The sequence below is a fragment of the Erythranthe guttata genome, chromosome 1, assembly GCF_056151865.1.
Source record: "Erythranthe guttata isolate IM_541 chromosome 1, IM_541, whole genome shotgun sequence".
Classification (NCBI taxonomy): domain Eukaryota; kingdom Viridiplantae; phylum Streptophyta; class Magnoliopsida; order Lamiales; family Phrymaceae; genus Erythranthe; species Erythranthe guttata.
Genome location: NC_142533.1, coordinates 7,057,956 through 7,078,906, shown reverse-complemented (window position 1 = coordinate 7,078,906; position 20,951 = coordinate 7,057,956). Strand labels below are relative to the sequence as shown.

General features: G+C 37.4%; 1 protein-coding gene and 1 long non-coding RNA gene across 2 annotated transcripts; one reads left to right on the top strand and one right to left on the bottom strand.

Annotated features, from left to right (window-relative positions):
* Positions 1–7,191: 7,191 nt before the first annotated feature.
* On the bottom strand, positions 7,192–8,368 carry LOC148772734 (uncharacterized). Its single transcript, XR_016031627.1, has 2 exons — positions 8,086–8,368; positions 7,192–7,683 (listed from the first exon to the last, which is right to left on the bottom strand). It is a non-coding gene; the product is annotated as an uncharacterized LOC148772734 (long non-coding RNA).
* Positions 8,369–8,403: 35 nt separating this feature from the next.
* On the top strand, positions 8,404–11,420 carry LOC148772733 (putative late blight resistance protein homolog R1A-10). Its single transcript, XM_088819146.1, has one exon. It carries the CDS (start codon positions 8,720–8,722, stop codon positions 11,285–11,287), a length of 2,568 nt encoding a protein of 855 aa, XP_088675272.1. The 5' UTR covers positions 8,404–8,719; the 3' UTR covers positions 11,288–11,420.
* The last annotated feature ends 9,531 nt before the right edge of the window (positions 11,421–20,951 follow it).

Genomic DNA, 20,951 nt, shown 5'->3' with positions numbered 1-20,951 from the left:
TGCTCTTTGGTAGACTGCAAATGGTTATTTAAGGTTAAGGATGAGGTAGACTCCATTAGGTATAAGGCCCGTCTTGTTGCTAAAGGTTTCACGCAAAAGGAATGTACAAAAATTTTTGCTCCCGTTGTTAAATTTACCACTGTTCATATTATGCTTCCATTAGTTGCGCATTTTAATTAGGAATTAAACCAAATGGATGTAAAAACTGCTTTCTTGCATGGTGAGTTAGATGAGCATATTTACATGAAACAACCCGAGGGCTTCGTAGATGCTAAAAAGCCTGAATATGTGTGTTTGCTGAAAAAATCTTTATATGGCTTGAAACAATCACCTAGGCAATGGAATAAGAAATTCGATTCTTGCATGCTTTCATTGAAGTTTAAGAAAAGTGATTATGACCCTTGTATTTACTTCAAAGATACTAACTCTGTGCCTATTTTCTTGTTGATCTATGTTGATGATATGCTCATAATCAGCCCTTGTATGAAATCTGTTGATCATGTGAAAATGCGTCTAAGTGAACAATTTGAAATGAAATACTTAGGGGATGCTAAGAAAATATTGGGCATGAACATTGATCGCAATCGAGATAATAATTTGCTGTTCTTGAATCAAATTTCTTATGTGAGTAAGATCTTAGAAAAATTTGCCATGTCTAGTGCTAAACCTACAAACGTGCCTTTAGCTGCCCATTTTCAATTAAGTAAGGATCAGTCCCCCAAGACTGAAACTGAAATTGACTCTATGCAAAATGTTCTTTATGCCAATGCGATAGGTTATGTGATGTACTAGATGGTAAGCACTCGCCCTGATATAGCTTATGCGGTAAGTTGTTTGAGTCGCTATATGTCGAACTCAGGTATGCCGCATTGGGAAGCTTTGAAATGGCTTCTTCGTTATTTGAAACATTCTTTGGATATTGGCCTAAATTTTTCTAAATCTGAAACTAAAATTGAATTAATTGGCTATGTTGACTCCAACTTTGCTAATGCTAGAGATAGTAGGAAATCCTCCACTTCTTACGTTTTCACTTTCTGTGGATCATGCATTAGTTGGAAATCGCAACTGCAGAATATTGTAACCCTATCTACAACCGAGGCTGAATACATTGCTACCACCGAGGCAATAAAAGAAGCTATATGGCTTAAAGGCATTCTGCGCGAAATTGGTTTTCTTAAAAATGATGTCACTGTTTTCTCGGATAGCCAATCGGGAATTCAATTATGTAAAAACCTGGTTTTCCACGATCATACTAACACATAGAGATTAAATATCATTTCATTCGTAATATTGTGGAACAGGGTATTATCAAGCTGGAAAAAATCCCATCACAATTTAATCCAGCAGATATGGGTACTAAGTGTCTCCCACTAGAGAAGTTTCGCTCTTGCTTGAAAAGCTTGAGCCTAACCTCTAAATCCTAATTACTATGTGTAATTAGAGGGTTGTCTTCGTGACAGCCCCTATTTTTTAATCTGTGTGATTAATTTTTTTAATGTACGTTGCTAACTTCGTGTTTTGTTGTGCAGGTATATTTAAAACGGCAATGATGACCTCATATCCCAATTTTGTCCCGATAGTCCATTTGGTTTCAGGTGGAGATTGTTAGATAAAATGGGCCCAAATGTTTATTTGGCCCAAAATTGCTAACCCACTTTGTACAGCCCACTCCCTTGGTGTCGGTCCATGAGTGCACTTAAAGCCCAAGCAGATCCAATCTGGACCGTTGATTGATAAATTGATAAGCCTCGATCTCAGCCATCCATGCCACACACACACACACACACACACAGATATATATATATATATATATATATATATATATATATATATATATCATCCCACTCCCTCTAATCCTCCAAACCCTAACCCTAACGGGCGAAGATGGAACAAAACAATCGGATGCTCAAAATTGGCCGGCGCGGCCGCGCCAACTGCAGAATTTGGGCAGAAGGTTTCGGCGATTCTCGCGCGGTCGTGTGAAACACGTTGGAGACAATTTTGGAGTTTTAATCACACAAGGAAACCTAAAATCTTCTACTAAGTTGGGACATCTATTTAAGGGCAAACCAAGCACGAATTAAAAGACTTTTGAACACAATCTTAGAGGAAGAGGAGCGAGAGAACAGAGAAACGAAGACGGGGAATTGGCAAATCTTCATCACAATTCTTCTTTCATCTATCTTTTCTTAATCTATTTCTTTTTATATTTTTATGATGTTTTTCTTAGAGAACATGAGTAGCTAAGTTTTTAATCTAAGATTTTGTTGGAACCCTATGTGGGGATGGTGAACCCGTTTTCTTGAGATTATGCAATTATGATTTTATGATTATTTCTTCTACTTGTTATGATTGTTAGTGCATGGACTTGATCAATTTATGTGCTTTATCTGTGATTATTGAGATTGACTCGACAGAGCTATTTTGATAATTAGACGGTAAGTAAAAGAACCTTCAAGTAGTTTTCACCGGATGAGTGTGTCAATTGCATGTGGTGTCATAGACATACAAATATCACCTTAGGTAGCCATTTACGAGACTTGTTAGTTAATGCTTTATTCATAATTGGTTTGCATAGACATATAGTGAACCGTTTATGAATAATAGACTCATAATACAAGGGACAACGGGTTATGAGTAAATTAGTGTCTCGGGTTAATAATCAGGAATCATATATTTCATAATTGAGGGGTTTTGGGTAAGCAATTCTTGCATAGGGGGAGATGAAATCCTAGCGCTTCGTTTTTTATTGATATTTTCTCGTGTTTATTTGGTTTTATAATTAGTTTAATTATTTAGTTGATTATATTTGATATCTTTGCGTAGGCTGGATACAAATCATAATTGTTAGAATTTGGTACTTAGGATTAGATAATTTGAGTATTCCCTGTGGGATCGACATCCGACTCTCACGAGTCCACTTTTACTACTTGTTTGCGATACGTGCACTTGCGTGTTAGGTATTTTGCCCAACAGGTACAAAAACCCAGGCCGCACCAATGCAAACCAATTGGACCGTTCGAGATGGGCTTTAGGTAAGGAGAGTCCAATGGGTTGACGGTCAATGCCCTAATGTTTGTAGCCAAAAGAATAATACATTGATTTGGGCCCAAGCCCAAATCCAAATTCAATCCCTGCGCGCGCATGGACATTTCTCCCAAACAAAGTTGTATGCCCAAAGGGCTTGACCCTTAGGTCCAACATTGAGATATATAAATAGCTCAATACTTACTTTTTCAATGCAGGATAGCTCAAAATCTCACTTTCCTTGTTTCAACATATGTTGGACTAATAATTTTCATTCACCATAAATTGATTTGTATATATTAATCTAATTCAAAAGTTGATTTAAATAATCAAATAGAACATACATTAATATCGATCATTACTCAACTTCTAACCAATTTTCCACGACTTTAATATTATGATAAAGTGAACTTGAATTGTTAAGAAGAATTAAAATAGGGTGATTTTGAATATTGTCAAGCTTGTTAGCTAATTTCTTAGACAATATATGGTTTCAACTTGCAAGATAGTTGTTGGATCTTTTATTGGTTATGGTTGTTGCCTCATCTCTTCCAACACTCTCCCTAGCTACTCGTGTGGTCCTGCCTTGTCGAAATTAAGTTGACTTTACTAAGATGAACTAACACTTCAAACTATTCGTATTTCAACTCATTAAGCCATATTTTTTTTAAACCTGAAAGGGTCTAACAGTAACTATACCTAATTTTTATGGCAGATAAAATGTATATTTAAAAATGCATCAGCCACCTTGCATAATGGTGGGCTACTATCGAGAGACGCTGGAGAAGATGCAGAAAAATGCATAAAGTAGTTTTTGGGTGGATCTCATTCTCTGAAAAGCTCTGTTTTCGATGGGGGCAGATATTTTCTTCGATTTTCACGGTTGTTGATGGGTTTTGCTGAAGAATAAAGTTTGAATGTTAGCTCCAAAGCAAACGAATTTCGTCAGAGAAAATGTTGGAGTGGTGGGGCGAAGCAGAGGCTGAGGATAAGGAGGGAGGTGAAGCCGGAGAGGGTGTTCGCCGGAGAGCGGCGGTTAGCAATGTTCAATATATTTTTGGAAAATTGCAAATCAGTCCCTGACTTAAGGAAGAAGAGGACTTTTCTGAAACTTCAAGCGACTGAACTGAAAAAATTAAAAACTTTATTTGGGCTTATTTTTTAAATTTATAATGTAAAGGGTATTTAAATTTTTTCACGTCAAAAAATCGAACCCCAGTCGCATATTTAGCTAGTGTATCACACGACCAACTCGTAGGGGTTTTAATATCTTTGACTATGTAACATAAGGGGCATGTGCTAATCGTGTTAAGATAGGGGTTATTTTAGCCATTATACATTACAAAGGGGTGTCGGATGCTAAAACCTCAGTAAAATTACATAAATGCAAAAGATAAAAAAAAAGGGAAAAAAGAAGGGGTTGTCTAGGGTCCGAGAGGGTTGTACTTCTCGGACCATAATCTTCCAATAAAATTGTGCCACGTCAGATTAGTACGAACCCAGGAAAAAATTGTACAATGCCTACCTAATGAGTAAAATTACACAAAAGTCCTTAAAGCTAAAATTTAATTATAAATTAACATTAATATCTAAGTTTAATTACATAGCAATAATTATGATAAAATAGTAACCTAATTATTGATGAACTTTATGTTTTGTTCATTCCTGCATTCGTCTCCCTCTCTCATCGTTCTTCCGGCTGAAGATTGAGCATCATCTTCTTTGGGTAATTGTGAGTTTATGATGCGAATTATATCTCATAAAGTTACTTTTTTTATCGGATCTTCCTTTTGATTTCTGCAAATATCTCATTCAATTCTGTTTTTTGTAGTATCAGATACTTATGTTCGTATGCGTGAACATTTTTTCTTTGATTTTGTGTAAGATCTAATTTTTGAACTAGTAGCTTTCCAGAAATACATTGGTTGGTGAATTGATCAAAGTCGGGTTGATTTTTTTTTCCTTTTCCCCCTGTTTGTTTTGATTGCATTGCTTTGAACTGTTCTTGTTCTAATTTTTTTTAATGTAATCTCCTGCATATATACTTACGCAACGATGAAATTAATAAAATTATTTGCGGTTGGGATTAAGATAGTGTGTGTGTGTATACGCGTATGCGCGCGCCTGTGTATGTGTGTGTTGTGTGGTGTTCTGTGATGAACAACATTATAATTGATAAAAGTCCCGAACGGAATAGCCTATTAGTTGGACAGAGGAATATCAGGGGTGTGCTTTTCTTGTTCAATTAGCTTTGTTTCTTTGAATTGAAGTATTTTATTTTCATAGTCTGTAAGTCGAAATAAGATCCACACAACAGCCATAGTGTCCCATTATGTTTGTTCAAATTTGTTTTTCCTAGTTTGGTTGGATGTTTGCCAAATCGTAACACTTTTTTATTTCCTACTATATCATCTAAAAGAACCTTATTTGGCAAATAAACCTGTAATTTTGAATTTGAGATGCGAAACATAATTGGGATGCAAATATTTTCATGTACTAATCGTAGACGAGTTGATACTTCTTTGGGAGCTCGATGACTTGCAGGTGTATTAAATGTATAAGTGTTACCATCCACAGTGCTTAACACGTCGTTTCTGTTTATTTGGTGCTTAAGTGTCCTCATTATTGTTATATTTCGATTTAGGAACAAACACAGGAGTCAAATTCAAAATGAAGTTATTTTGGCAATTTTTCGAATAGCTTAGACACCTCTTCGTAAGACAGGCATAACTCTTTCCTCTGAACTCCATATGTGAAGTATAAATACGATACAGAAAGCTAGAATAAGGCTCTGCAACTTGTATGCTTGGAGATTTAGGAAATTCAGACTGGATCGAGGCCAAAGTGTAGGCCGAAGTCCATGCACCTGCACAGACCACATGTTGCCGACGCTGTTCAGATTTTGAATTTTATATGCAACCAACTTTTGGGAGTTCCTCCAAATTTCTTGCAACATAATGTTTTTGATGGAACTAAATGCAGATATTGAAGTGTGTTGATTAATTTCCAAGTGGGATATGGACCTAGTTAGTTTGTTAACATACTCTAATACTCTTTGAACAGATCTGTATTGTGTAGTGGTCAATGGCAACCAATAGTTTATCATATGTACTCGATGGCTGTCCAAATTCAGATCTGCAATGTCATTTTTGTCTTCATTCTTTTTTTCTTTTTCATTTCAATATATGTAGATTGGTAATGGCCTCTAGGCCATTTCCTTTTGGTTGAAAAAAAGTAAATCGTTGGCATAGTGATTTAATGATGAGATCTTCTATATATATATATATATATAAATCACTGCATGTCTTTTACAATTTCGAAGGGACGGTTCCGACACATCAAGGGACGATAATTTAAAAAATCGAACACCCTAGTTATTTGTTGCATCAATTCCCAAAATAAAAGGCATAAAATCTTTTTCTAGCGAGTTTGGAACAACTCTACCAAGCTGGAGTATATTTACACTCTTTCACGGCATGCATATTACTAGTGTTTCGCGTATAACTGGTAGCCCATTTATGAGTTTTCAATCTTGCAACTCCAGGAAAATCTTTCAGATTTTGAAACAAGGACAAATTTCAAGAGGAATACTTGATTCTAGAACTCTTAACACAACAGGGAAGAATGATGAGCTGAACAGCTCTATTTTACCAACTTCATCATATTTCTGAATTTCAAGCTAGGATTGGATAGCTTAAGAGCTCCCAACACATCGGTTATGAGCCTAATTATATTGACTGCTATAATAAATAAAAATCACATCTCAATGTAGTTACAGAACATTTATTACATTAAAATAAATTAGAGTTGCTTTTGGTTGTTCTCTATGTCTTGAATGGCTTGTGACATTACCTTCTATATTAAAGGATTTGATAATATCGACTCTTTCAGCAAAGATGACTTGATATGCCGTCTCTCAAACTCATTCAACTATGGATCAAACAACATGAAATTCAACAACTAATGACATCGTATAATCAAGAAAACCTACCAATACGAACAACCAACTGCGGTAGATTTTCAACAACTATTTTTTTTAATTAATCACAAACATAAAAAAAGTCTACAGCTAAAATTTCTGCAACTCCATGTACAAACCAATATCACTAAATCTCGCAAGATTCAAATTATACCCAACCAAAATCCAAATTTAATAAAGATCCAGTCTTTGAATTCATGTGTAAAATCATAAACAATAAAAAGAAAAAAGAACAACTACAATGCAATACAAAACGCAATACTAGATAACATAGATATAATATAATCATACTTACTATTATCGAAGGTCTAGATCGAGCATAAAAATTCTATCTCCGTCAAGCAAAATTATTATACTCACAAAAACTGTACAAGTCATCATCTTCAATGTACAAAAACTCTTAATCTATCTAAAGAAAATATACTGAGAATTAAAATATGAAAAATGTGTAGACAACTTCTTCAATGTTTGTACTGCAGCCACACTTCTTAAAAGAGCCCACTCTGGAATGTGTCATCATCTTCTTTATCAAAGGAATCACACCAATAAAATGTCAAGGCCTCAATTCTCCATCCTAACAGAGAATTCAAGTTTAATTTGACTTGCTTGATCCTCGATTCTTGCCACCATTAGCAATCCCTTTCTGTTTTTGTCCCGTATAATTTCTCCTGTTTCGCCTCCGATTCTCAATTTGGGGCCAGGTTACACATATAAGCAAATACACAGCTTCTCCCATATCACTGTCATATTAGCCAAGATTGGAAAGATACAACAGTTTGCGAGTTGTATAAGGAGACGAATATGTATCGAACATCAAGAATCAAAATTCTCAATTCTAGCAATAAGAAACATAAAAATAAAAAAAAAGAACAATAGAATAACTGTTGAATTCTCAATTCTAGCGGCGAGCAAGAAACAACTAAAAAAAAATGAAAGAACGAAAAAAATCGATCACTAAAAATACGGAAAAAAAAAAAACAAGAACAAGTATTCCATCAATCAAATTACTAATCATTAATTCTTATAAAAAAATTTACTAATCATCAAAGGTGCAAGACATCTTTGTCCGGAATACTTACATTCCCAAATTAAATTAGCGGTTTAGCCCCAGCCCCCCTCCCCGGCGAGACGATGAAGCAGAACGAGAAAACTAGAGATTCTGGGATTTTTGTTTGGTGAAGAACATTCGTGAGGTTTTGAGAGATTTTGAGTGTGAGGTCTTGAGAGATTATGATATTTCGTTAATTCATATGACTATTAAAATGTTTTTAATAAATATTTTAATTTATTGATTTAAGTTTAGAAGGTTAATTAAGTCATTTATACAAAGTATGATGTGTGTACGATAGGGTACGATGTGTTTTTGCTGGGTTCGTACTTTAATTTTTAAATCACTGATGTCGTACTAGGTCGTACAAAAAATCAATGGATGAGATCAAAAATTTACTATTTGTACGGCCCATATTCAATCGTTATGGTCCGAGAAGTACAAACCCTCTCGGACCCTAGACAACCCAAAAAAAGAAAATATTAATTTCAACGATTCCGACAGTGGGTGTGTCGTTTGTGTGTGTGTTTCTCTTATTTAAAGACCAAGTTGGAAAATGCAAGCTGTCTGCTCTATACATAAATGCATTGCTTGCATTTTTGGACTACAGGCTTATCTTCAAGAGAGAGAGAGAGAGAGAGAGAGAGAGAGAGAGAGAGAGAGAGATGGCTTATGCTGCCGTACTTTCCCTTAAGCAGACAATGGATCTCCTTCTGAGCATTCCCAAATCCAAAGAACTTCTTTCCCACTCAGAAACCACGTTTATCTATGATGCCATGAATTCATTTCTCAAAACAATCGAGTCTCTTCCTAGCATCAAGATAGTCGACGCGGCAGCTTCCGAAAGACGAGTCATAGATGTTGTACAAAAACTCGAAGATCTGATCGACTCCCGTTTATCGGATCTATTAACTCTTTCTTCTGATCAATCTGAAAGATATGATCAGAAAAGTTTCACGTCGTCGCTGCTCTCCCAACAACTACCAAAAGTTAAACAAGAACTTACTTCGTTCGTCACAACGTTGAAGATCACCGACGACCAAAACCAACAGATCAGGTATTCTAACTTTTCATCTTCTTCTGATTGTACCTCTGTTGGGAAACAACGAAATCTGGTGGGATTGGACGACCAAATTAAATCGCTAAAAGAACGGATGTTGCATCCCATATCCCTTCCATTTGTTACGTCAGTTGAGGGCATGACCGGAATCGGTAAGACTACACTTGTTAAACAAGTTTACGACGATCCACTTGTTATAGAGAAGTTCGAAACTCGTTTATATGTGCACATCGGCCCACGTTATGATCGATCAGAAGACATTGTGCTACTTGTTCTCAATCGACTTGGCGTAGTCCCCTCTGATAATGTAGGCATGGATGATTTGAATCGTCAATTGTCGGAAGCTTTATATAGTAAAAAGTATCTACTTGTGTTAGACAATGTATGGGCCCATGCCGAGTTTAGGCTTCCAGATAACAAAAATGGAAGTCGTGTCATCATTATATCTCAGATTCAAAGCTCCTATTATCGACCTAATGTTATGCTAGTACCATTTCTGAAGGACGACGACAGTTGGAAACTACTTTATCAGACGGCATTTAGGAGCGAAGAGGAGTGCAGTCGAGAACTTGAGAAAATCGGGAAGAAGATTGCCAGAAGCTGCGAGGGGCTCCCTGCGGCAATTATACAGGTCGGAGAGAACCTGCGTGGAAGATCCTTCCAAGAATGGAAGACGTTATCAGAAAAGGAAGACCCACTCGTCATCACAAGAGATGACCATACACCCCTCTCAAAGGCACTTTATTTAAGTTACATGATGTTGCCGCAAAATCTAAAGATATGCTTTCTCTATATGGGTGTGTTCCCAAAACATTATGGGATTTCTCGATCCAAGCTCACCAAATTATGGGTTTCTGAGGGCCTTCTCGATCCATACGTGATTGATTACGAAGAAGAAACTGCCGGAAAGTACTTGGATCGACTTATTTGCCTAAGTGTTGCTTTGAGAGAAAAGCGGACCTCGATAGATATTGACACAACTAAGAATTGTAGACTGCATTTCACCTTTCGGAGTCTATGTGTTAATGAAGCTAAGAGTGAAAAGTTTTTCCATATCCTCAAAAGGTACACTGATTGTACTCCAGAGAACATTAGAAGCCAACAACGTTTGTGCGCCCACAATAACGTTGTTCTTGCTTTCGCTCAAGTTCATGAGTGGATGGAATCGGTACCAAATGTACGATCTCTTGTTTGTTTTGGTCCAAAACAACAATATCCAATAGTGTTACCTTTGTGTTTTAGATTACTCAAGGTACTAGATGCACTTGCAATCCGCTTCTATGAGTTCCCACATCAAATAATTGAATTAGGTCGCTTAAGGTACCTTGCCATCACGTGTGACGGAGAGCTCCCCAGTTCCATATCCAGACTTTGGAACCTTGAAGTCTTGAATTTCTGTCGGCATCATAACATCAAATTGTCGAATAATGGTCCGGTTTATCTGCCTAGAGAGATATGGAACATGCATAAACTGAAGCAACTTTATTGCATGGGCTTTGATCTGCCAACTCCTCCTTCGGATGATTCTCATCTTGAGAATCTCTTAACACTTTCAGGTGTGAGTGTTCAAAGTTGTACCAAGGAGGTGCTTTTAAGAATCCCCAACCTAAAGAGAATAGCCGTTCAGATTGAGTCAGCACACGACTCAATGGAAACCTTTACTTTTTTCGGTCATTTTGCCTCTCTCTATCAGAAATTTGAGTCGTTCAAATGCGTCGTTGTAAATCCTAATCTGAGCTCTCAGGTTGTTCATTGCGTTTCGAATTTTCCAGTGAACATTACGAAGATAAGTCTGAGTGGATGTGGATTGCCGTGGGAGAATATTGAAGTGATTGCAAAATTACCAAATCTTAAAGTGCTCAAACTGCGATGGTATGCCTTTTGCGGCCCCGTGTGGGAAATCCGTGAAGGACAGTTCCCCGTAATTGAGTTTGTGCTGCTGGAGGACTTGGATATAGAACACTGGGAATCCAACGGTAGACATGACTTCAACGGGCCGAGCCAAGCGATTTTTAGGCATTGCTACAAATTGAAAAACATCCCTCGTCAATTGGTGTTTGCCAGACTAGTAGAGGTGGATGACTGCAGCATATCCTTTGTGAATAAAATGCGCGAGTGGCGATCCGTTTTTGGTGAAGAAGCTAAAATCCGTTCTTCATGTACTGATCTATAAAATTAATCAATTGTCTCCAAATCTAGGTGATTTTTTTACGGTCAATTCAATGGTATAAACTGATGTTGTCTGTATGAATTGTGATGGATCGGAGAATATATATAACCTATTTGTTGATATAAAGTTGAATTTATTTAGAAGAAAGTCTTGAGCAAGAGTGATGCTGCAGAGTAGTTATATTTACGTTGGCTTATGTGCTAATTTTCAACAGCTAATGTGATATTCTAAGTTTGGGGTTTCATTAAATTAATTAGCATCCAAATTTAAGAAAAAATGGCTTTCCTAGTAATACAGTTAGACCTTAATAAATTAAAAGAATTAAAAGAATCGAGATTAGCAAAATTCTATTAATTTAGTGAAATATTAAATTATCGAACTAATAATTTAGTATGTTTTAACCGAATCGGAACCGAGAGAAATATTATTTAAGCGAGTTTATTAATTTACCGAGATTCTATTATATATGAGAGGAAAAGTTGATTGGTTAAATTTATTTAAATAGAGGATCAAATTGGGTTCAAATTTATAATTAACCTAAGTTTCCCTACTGGACCTTGATGATAAAATTTTGAATCAGACTTATTCAATTAAGTTAGGGACAATTTGCTAAACACTTATAAGTGCTAACTGGTCTTAAATCACGACGGACTAACTTTTGCAATTTGTTAAAAGTCATTTGTTCTTTACATCCGCCTTCATCAAACTATTTTAACTGTTTTTCGTCAAATTTCGTACAACCTCGCTACACTCCGTCAAATCACCGAAGCTTCGTCACACACACACATACACATACGATTTTGGTCACACTCATTCATCTCCACTGTAACGTAATAACCATGGAAACCAAAATGAAAAGATATGAAGAATTGTTCGATGATGGTGATGGTAATGTTAGTGGTGATGTACGCACCAGAGATTTAAGTTTTTTCTTCAACTTATTTTAACTAAATTGTGCAACTTATAAGCTATGCAAATAAACCTTCTAACATGTCTAACTTCATAGTAAAATTAAATGGAAAAACATATTTTTTTTGTAAATTGTTGCTCGTTTGTATTACTAAGCTCTGTAAATAAATTTTGCGAGATGTATGTGTAAGTTGTGTATGTGTTGTGGGATGCATCTATTCTTATATTATTTTTTTCTTCAATTTATTTTAACTAAGTTGTTGCTTATTGATATAACTAAGTTGTTACTTATTAATATAACTAAGTTGTGCAAATTAGCGCATCGTCGTTACTTTTAATTTTCGTAAGCAATTTCATTAGAGATGCTCCAGACCTAGCGTCAAATAAAAAATCCGCCTGTTTTTATTACCATAGAAAAAATTTATTAATTTATCAAGGATCTATTATATATGAGAGGAAAAGTTGATTGATTAAATTTATTTAAATAAATGATCAAATTGGGTTCAAATTTATAATTAACCTAAGTTTCCCTAGTTTCATGATAAAAGTTTGAATCAGACTTATTCAATTAAGTTGGGGACAATTTCCTATACACTTATAAGTGCTGACTGGTCTTAAAACACGACGGATTAACTTTTGCAATTTGTTAAAAGTCATTTGTTCTTTACACCCGCCTTCATCACACTATTTTAACTGTTCTCCGTCAAATTTTTTACAACCTCGCTACACTCCGTCAAATCTGCTCCACACACACTCTTCGCCACTGCCATCACCGAAGCTTCATCACACACACACATACACATACGATTTTGGTCACACTCATTCATCTCCACTGTAACCTAATAACCATGGAAACCAAAATGAAAAGATATGAAGAATTGTTCGATGATGGTGATGGTAATGTTAGTTGTAATGTACGCACCAGAGATTTAAGTTTTTTCTTCAGCTTATTTTAACTAAATTGTGCAACTTATAAGCCATGCAAATAAACTTTCTAACATGTCTAACTTCATAGTAAAATTAAATGGAAAAACATGTTTTTTTTGTAAATTGTTGCTCGTTTGTATTACTAAGCTCTGTAAATAAATTTTGCGAGATGTATGTGTAAGTTGTGTATATGTTGTGGGATGCATCTATTCTTATATTATTTTTTTCTTCAGTTTATTTTAACTAAGTTATTGCTTATTGTTATAACTAAGTTGTTACTTATTAATATAACTAAGTTGTGCAAATTAGCGCATCGCTGTTACTTTTAATTTTCGTAAGCAATTTCATTAGAGATGCTCCAGACCTAGCGTCAAATCAAAAATCCGCCTGTTTTTATTACCATAGAAAATATTTTTGAAGGGCTCCAACCACATTAAATTATGATCTAATTAGGATTCTATTAGAGTCCAATTTAAAAATTTCACTAAATAGGGTAAATTATATTGTTGCAGGATATGTTTGCTTTACATTTCTTATATTTTTCATATATTACAATGTGTTTTATAAGTTGTACAGTAAGTTGTAGTAGAGTGGATTCACCTCCTTTTTTACTTTATTAATGAAATTCCCTTATTTATTTATTTAATTAAATATTTAACAACATACTATCTAATATCAGTGTTTTAAATATCGGTTGTGGCGGCCGATATTGTTAGAGTAGGTGACCAACAAGCCAACTTGTGGCTGTGTCTTTCTCTTTTTCCTTGTAATAAAACAATCGTTTTTCATTCGTAATAATAAAATATTTCATTTGGCATTCTATATCTCTTATCCCATGCAAGCAGTCCAAACGAGTTACTCTATTACTGTGAGTTGATCTAGTAGAATCGTGAGATAACTCAGCAATGTAATGTAACTGTTAAACCTTGTTCCTAGTCGTTGGGTTACGAAAATAATGAGGATACCGGCCTTTCCCTTTTGAGACTAGCACTTAGTGTATGTGTACTGCGTCTCATCAGTCCTCGATGTTGTGACATCGGCATACTTGAGTGGGTGCTCATACTGGATGAGTTCACTGAACTCCCTCGCCCTAGAAATCTATAAGTGGTTCTCATTCATCGAGTAATAGGTTTCTAAGATATAGTTGTACACCATTAGTCCTTAAGACCAAGACATCACCGTGACTTCACTAGAGGACCAATTGTATCGTGACTTGTCCCTGAGTCCCACAGCGGACCACTCCAAGGGCCAACGTTCGTGCAATCCGAAATCTAGTGTGAAGTATGTGCATTGTAGTAGGGGATTCGAACGCTTGAGTATTCATGGATGTCCTGTGTGTTCTAACGGTTTATAGTCCAAGGAATCTCTGGCCAGAGTTGATAGTGGGGTGATTAGGGAAATGTGTTTCCCTAAGTCACACACGAACGGATTTTTAATACCTAGAACGTTCGCACGGTTATTGAACTTTATAAGAGGTCTCGGTGAACCAATGCCTCTAGTTCAATCGGGACATGTGCTGCGAAGGGATCGTACTGTACGCTAACTATATCATAAGGTTCTTGCAGGCACTTCACTTGTAACTAGGGAATCATGATGCGTAGTTGCTAGGCGTCAATCTTGATTCGTTGGGCACCGATTTGATAGGCGATTAAATAAAATGAGTTTTACTTTAATCGGGACTCTTGGGAAGAGTTCATATGAGAACAATGTGTTGTTCGAATCACAAAGAGTTGTGAGCCCACGACTAGCATACACCTGAACCATTGAGGGTCACACTTCTCGTGTAATATAGATCCTTGATAACAACAAGCGTAGAGTAATATGTTAATCGTTGAACGATTGGATGTCAATATGATTGAATCCAAGATTCGTAATTGTGGATTACGAATCGGAATAAACGTAGAGAAAGAGAGACATGCGGAATTTAGTGAACTTTCTAAATTGGGAAGTTTCCCGGTTTAGCAGGTCCGCTGAAATGGAAGTTTCCATTTTTGGAAATTGGAAATTTCGAAGAGGCACTCGTATCGACGAGGACTTTGAGCTCGTCACAAATATAATTTTGTTATAATTTTGTGAACGATCGTTTGTTAGAAACGAGGCCGACGAGGGAATGGGCTTAATGCATCAGTGGGTCAAGCCCAATGACTTAAACCCACTAGGGTTGAGAACCCCTGTATAAATAGACATCAAAAGAGAGTTTAAGATCAGATTTTTACACTCAAAAACCCTAGCCGTCCAGCCCTAGCCACCCAGCTCTCTCGGCCGCCGCTGCCCCGCCGCGCCGCCGCTTGTCGCCGGTTTTCTCCTCTCTACTCCTTCGTTTATTCTTTGTTGTTTATCTAACTCGTTTACATCTAGTGCTGTAGTTCGAGTGGGTCAAAATCTACGAGGTGAAACCTGATTGGAGGAGAGGAAGACCGCTGCCCCGCCGCCGAAGTCGCACGCGCCGCCGTTACGCAGCACGCGCCTTTCGCGTGAGTCGCACGCGCCACCACCGTGTCTGCCACGCGCCGCCGTCTGCCATCTGCTGGACCAGCTTGCTCCAGCCGTGAGTTGCTGCCCCGAGGATTGGTAATTCGCAGCTTGTACGTGTTCGGTTCTTGATTTCGATTCGTCGAAATCCCACGCTTCAAAAGGTAAACCGAAATCTCTCGTAATATATTATAAATTTGGATTTATGATTTATTTGCGAGCATGTTGATGTTGTGAATTAATTGTTATCATGATTTACGAAATTGTGTGAACTCGTTCGATCAAAAAAAATTTAAATTCCACTGCGTATACATGCACGATCCCCAACAGTGGTATCAGAGCCACGGGTTAATCGTTTATTTGTCAACGTGTTTATCGCTTTCGAAAGCATGCTTCGATTTGTTGAATTGTTGAATTTTTTGTGTTATCAAATTGGGTGGTTTAATATTAATTAAATATTTTGAATATTTCAGAAAATATAAAATTTTTGATTTAAAAACTCGGATTTTTTTTCTGCTGATTTTTGTCGGTATTCAGTTGACCGAACCGGTCCGGTCAGCACAAAAAAAAAAATTATTGATTTTCTGATATTAATATTAAAATTAATTGATTTTTAGTTTTTGAAATTATTTATCAATTAAACCCAATTAGATAATTGATCCATTAATTTAATTTGAATTCAAAGAATAGTGTTGGATTAATTATTTAATTTAATCATTAAATTAGTTTAATTAATGGAACACAAATTAAAAGGCAAATAATTAATCGACTTCATTCTTATTTGATTGATTTATGAATGAAGGGAGTCCGTTAATTATATTTGCAATTAATCGTATTAATTAATTCATTCATGAGATGAATGATTGTAATTAAGTACGATGATGATCGTATGTCTCTCTTAGGATAAATATGCGTTTCCATATACCTAGAGAACATAGTTGTAGGAATCACAAACGATCATAACCTAATACTTCCGATGAGCTAATAAGATTTAACAAATAAAATCCCTCATTCTTAATCAAGAATAATTATCAAGCTATAAAGAAAAACCAAATTGTTGAAGTTTTCTTTCCTTCTACCAACAATTAAGTTATGTGTAGCCTCTCATAATAGTGCAGTAAGCCGTGTTAGCGGGGAGTGCTATTATGGGATAAGCTGTAATTTAATTGACATTAGATGGAGATACGGTCATAGATAAAATTCTATTGGATTAATGTGGTCGGCTAGATTAACTAGGGATTGCATTAGTTTGATATAGTTGGATCTGTGACATCTCATATTGGTAGGCTAGACTTGACACACTAAGATTTTGATATTCACTAGATTAACTTAGGTCATTATCAAGTGTGAGGTAAATCAAACTTTAGGGTCACATAGTGATGTGATTGATAGTACTCTACCTTTAGGCTTATGTAATCAGGATAGATTAACTACGGGTTACATTAGCGCTATTGGACCTAAAGCCCATTAAAGAAAAATAAGTTTTCTCGATTGTCTGTTAGAGGGTGGTGGAATTCGATAAAATTAGTGTGAGAACAATTAAAACATAAAAGTCCAAAATTTTAATTGTAACAATTATTACGAAATAAACTCTAATTATTGTCTTCTTAAAATTTTCTCAGCAACAATGTCCAAACATCCCCTTTCCTCTATCCTCGACCAAAACAAACTCACCGGTCCAAACAATTTGGATTGGCTTCGCAATCTGAAACTTGTGCTCCAAGTCGAGGAGCGTCTCTATGTGCTCAATGAACGTCCCCCCGCTGCTCTCCCTGCGACTGCTACTGCTGACGAGACTGCCACTTTCGAGGCATGGAAGAAGGACGACCTCCATGCGAGGTGCTACATGCTAGCATCCATGGTGCCAGAGCTCGCGAGGAAGTATGAGTCTCACGTGCATGCTTATGATATCAAGCATCATCTTGAAAGCATGTACAGTGAGAATACTAGGGCATCGAGGTACTCAGCTACCAAGGAGTTGATCACCATGAGGCTGTGTGAAGGGGCTTCGGTCCACGAGCACGGTCTCAAGATGATCACTCTCCTTGAGAAGTTGGTGAGCCTTGATGTCACCCTCCCAGCCGAGCTCTCGGTGGATTTGATCCTACTGTCCCTTCCTAGTTCTTATGAATCGTTCATAGTGAACTTCAACATGAACAAGCTCGATCCACCATTTGATGAGTTGTTGAACATGTTGGTCAGCTATGAGTCCACGATCAAGAACAAGAAATATGTTCTCCTAGTTGCTCCTTCTGCGAAGAAAGGTTCTTTTCAGAAGAAAAGGAAAGAAAGGAGTTTCGGCCCGAGCAAGAAACTTGAGAAGGGCGAGTCGAGCGGAGTGAAGAATGACAAGGTCACCAAGCAAGTTGATGACGCTTGCCATCATTGTGGAAAGAAGGGCCATTGGCGACGCATTTGCAAGGCTTACCTCGATCAGAAACGTTCTGAAAAGGGTACGTATTTAGTTGAAGTTAATTTGTCCGTTAAATCTTCTTCTTGGGTATTGGATACTGGTTGTGGCTCACATCTTTGTAATGATTTGCAGCTCATGACAAGAAGTAGGAGGCTTAATGTGGGTGAGACCTACCTAAGAATGAGCAACGGAGCAAGGGTTGCTGCTGAAGCCATTGGGACGATTTATCTTTCTGTTTTGGATTCTAGTTTTTCCATTGTTTTGAACAATTGTTTATTTATTTCGTCACTTATTCGAAACCTTATTTCTATTCCTGTTTTGGATAATGAAGGTTTTACTTTTGTTTTTGGAAATTCGATTTGCATTATACAAAAGGATCAAAATATGATTTGTAAGGGACAACTTATAAACAACTTATATGAACTAAATCCAAGTGAAATACCAATTAACGTTATATCAGCAAAACGAAAAGATATGAGTCTTAACCCCGCACAACTTTGGCACGCTCGACTGGGTCATATTTCCTTGAGAAGGATGAACGAATTTGTAAGTGAAGGATTGTTCCCCTTGGAGGACGTGAAATCACTTCAAACTTGTGTATCCTGCCTTAAAGGAAAAATGACCAAAACTCCCTTCAAAGGGAAGATGAAACGAGCCGAGGGTCTTTTGGATTTGATCCATTCAGACGTGTGTGGTCCACTAAGCGGTAGTGTTAGGGGTGGTTTTAACTACTTCGTTACCTTTACCGACGATTATTCTAGGTATGGTTTCGTGTACTTAATGAAGTATAAGTCTGAAACTTTTGAAAAGTTCAAAGATTTTAGACACCAAGTAGAAAACGAACTCGATAGACGTATTAAGAAACTACGATCCAATCGTGGTGGTGAATACTTAAATACTGAGTTTATATACTATCTTAAAGAGAATGGGATTCTGTCTCAATGGACTCCTCCTGGAACTCCTCAACTTAATGGAGTTTCCGAACGTTGGAATCGAACACTGTTAGACATGGTTCGATCTATGATGGGGTTCACCGAGCTACCGGCATACCTGTGGGGTCATGCACTCCTAACTGTCGTGTATTTGCTGAATATGGTTAATACCAAAGCAGTTAACTCCACACCTTATGAACTTTGGCACTCCAGGAAACCCACGTTTAAACATATTAGGATATGGGGTTGTCCCGCTTACGTGAAGCGGCTAATGGGAGATAAGTTGGGTAGAAAATCCGACTTATGCTATTTTGTGGGGTATCCCGAGGATTCCATGGGATACGAATTCTACTATGTTTCCGAGGCAAAGGTGTTCGTCTCGAGAAATGTCGTGTTCCTTGAGAAGGAATTTCTATCGGATAGAAAGGGCAGTGTAGTTGATCTCGAAGAAGTTCGAGAACCACAATCTGAAGTTCAAGCACAACAATCAGATAATGAACCAATTCAACAAACCACTAATATACCTCCTGAACCGTCGCTGCGAAGATCCGAAAGAGTTCGGAGAGCGCCCGATAGGTTATTCCTCGTTGATGAAGTTGACCAAGGATGTGATCCTAGAACTTTCAACGAAGCTGTATCGGATACAGACAAGGGACATTGGCTTAATGCCATGAAATCCGAAATGGACTCTATGTACTCCAATAAGGTATGGACCTTGGTAGATCCACCCGAGGGAATTGTTCCCATAGGCTGCAAGTGGATCTATAAGAAGAAAATTGGAGTAGATGGAAAGGTATCGACCTACAAGGCTAGATTGGTAGCAAAGGGTTATACTCAAAAGCAAGGAGTTGACTATGAGGAAACCTTCTTTCCAGTTGCTATGCTTAAGTCCATTAGGATTTTGCTGGCCATCTCTGCGTGGTATGACTACGAGATATGGCAAATGGATGTGAAGACCGCTTTCCTTAATGGGGACATTGAGGAAGAAATTTACATGGCGCAGCCGGAAGGCTTCATATCTTCTGGAGATGAGCAAAAGGTTTGCAAACTCCAGCGATCCATTTATGGATTGAAACAAGCATCCCGTAGTTGGAACAAAAGGTTCGACACAACTATCAAAGAGTTTGAATTTGTGAAAAACCCGGAGGAACCTTGTGTCTACAAGAAGGTTAGTGGGAGTGCAGTGACTTTCCTTGTACTTTATATTGATGACATACTACTCATTGGGAATGATGTAGGGATGTTACAGTCAACTAAAGTATGGTTATCCACACGTTTCTCGATGAAGGATTTGGGAGAAGCATCCTACGTATTGGGAATACGGATCTATAGAGATAGATCGAGGAGATTACTTGGCTTGTCCCAATCCATGTACATAGACACCGTTCTTGAACGGTTTAGCATGGAAGAATCCAAGAAGGGATTCTTGCCAATGTCCCATGGGGTTCGTCTCTCGAAATCCATGCGTCCTCAAACGCAAAAGGAAATCGAGGAGATGAAAAGGACACCTTATGCATCCGCTATAGGAAGCATAATGTATGGCATGCTGTGTACACGACCTGATATTGCGTATGCTGTGAGCGTCATAAGCAGATATCAGTCCGACCCCGGCCCAGCCCATTGGAAGGCTGTGAAGGACATTCTCAAGTACTTGCGAAGAACTCGAGATTTTTTTTTGGTCTATGGGGATACCGAGTTGAAATTAGAAGGCTTCACGGATTCTAGTTTTCAATCGGACATGGATGACTCGAAGTCAAACTCGGGGTATATATTCAGAGTCAATGGGGGTGCCGTGTGTTGGAAGAGTTCCAAACAAGGCACGACGGCTGATTCCACCACCGAGGCTGAATATATTGCAGCATCAGATGCTTCAAAGGAAGGGTCATGGATTAGGAAATTCATTCAAGAGTTGGGTGTATTTCCGAACGCTAGCGATCCAGTACAGCTGTACTGCGACAACAACGGAGCCGTAGCGCAAGCTAAGGAACCAAGAGCTCATCAGAAGTCAAAGCAC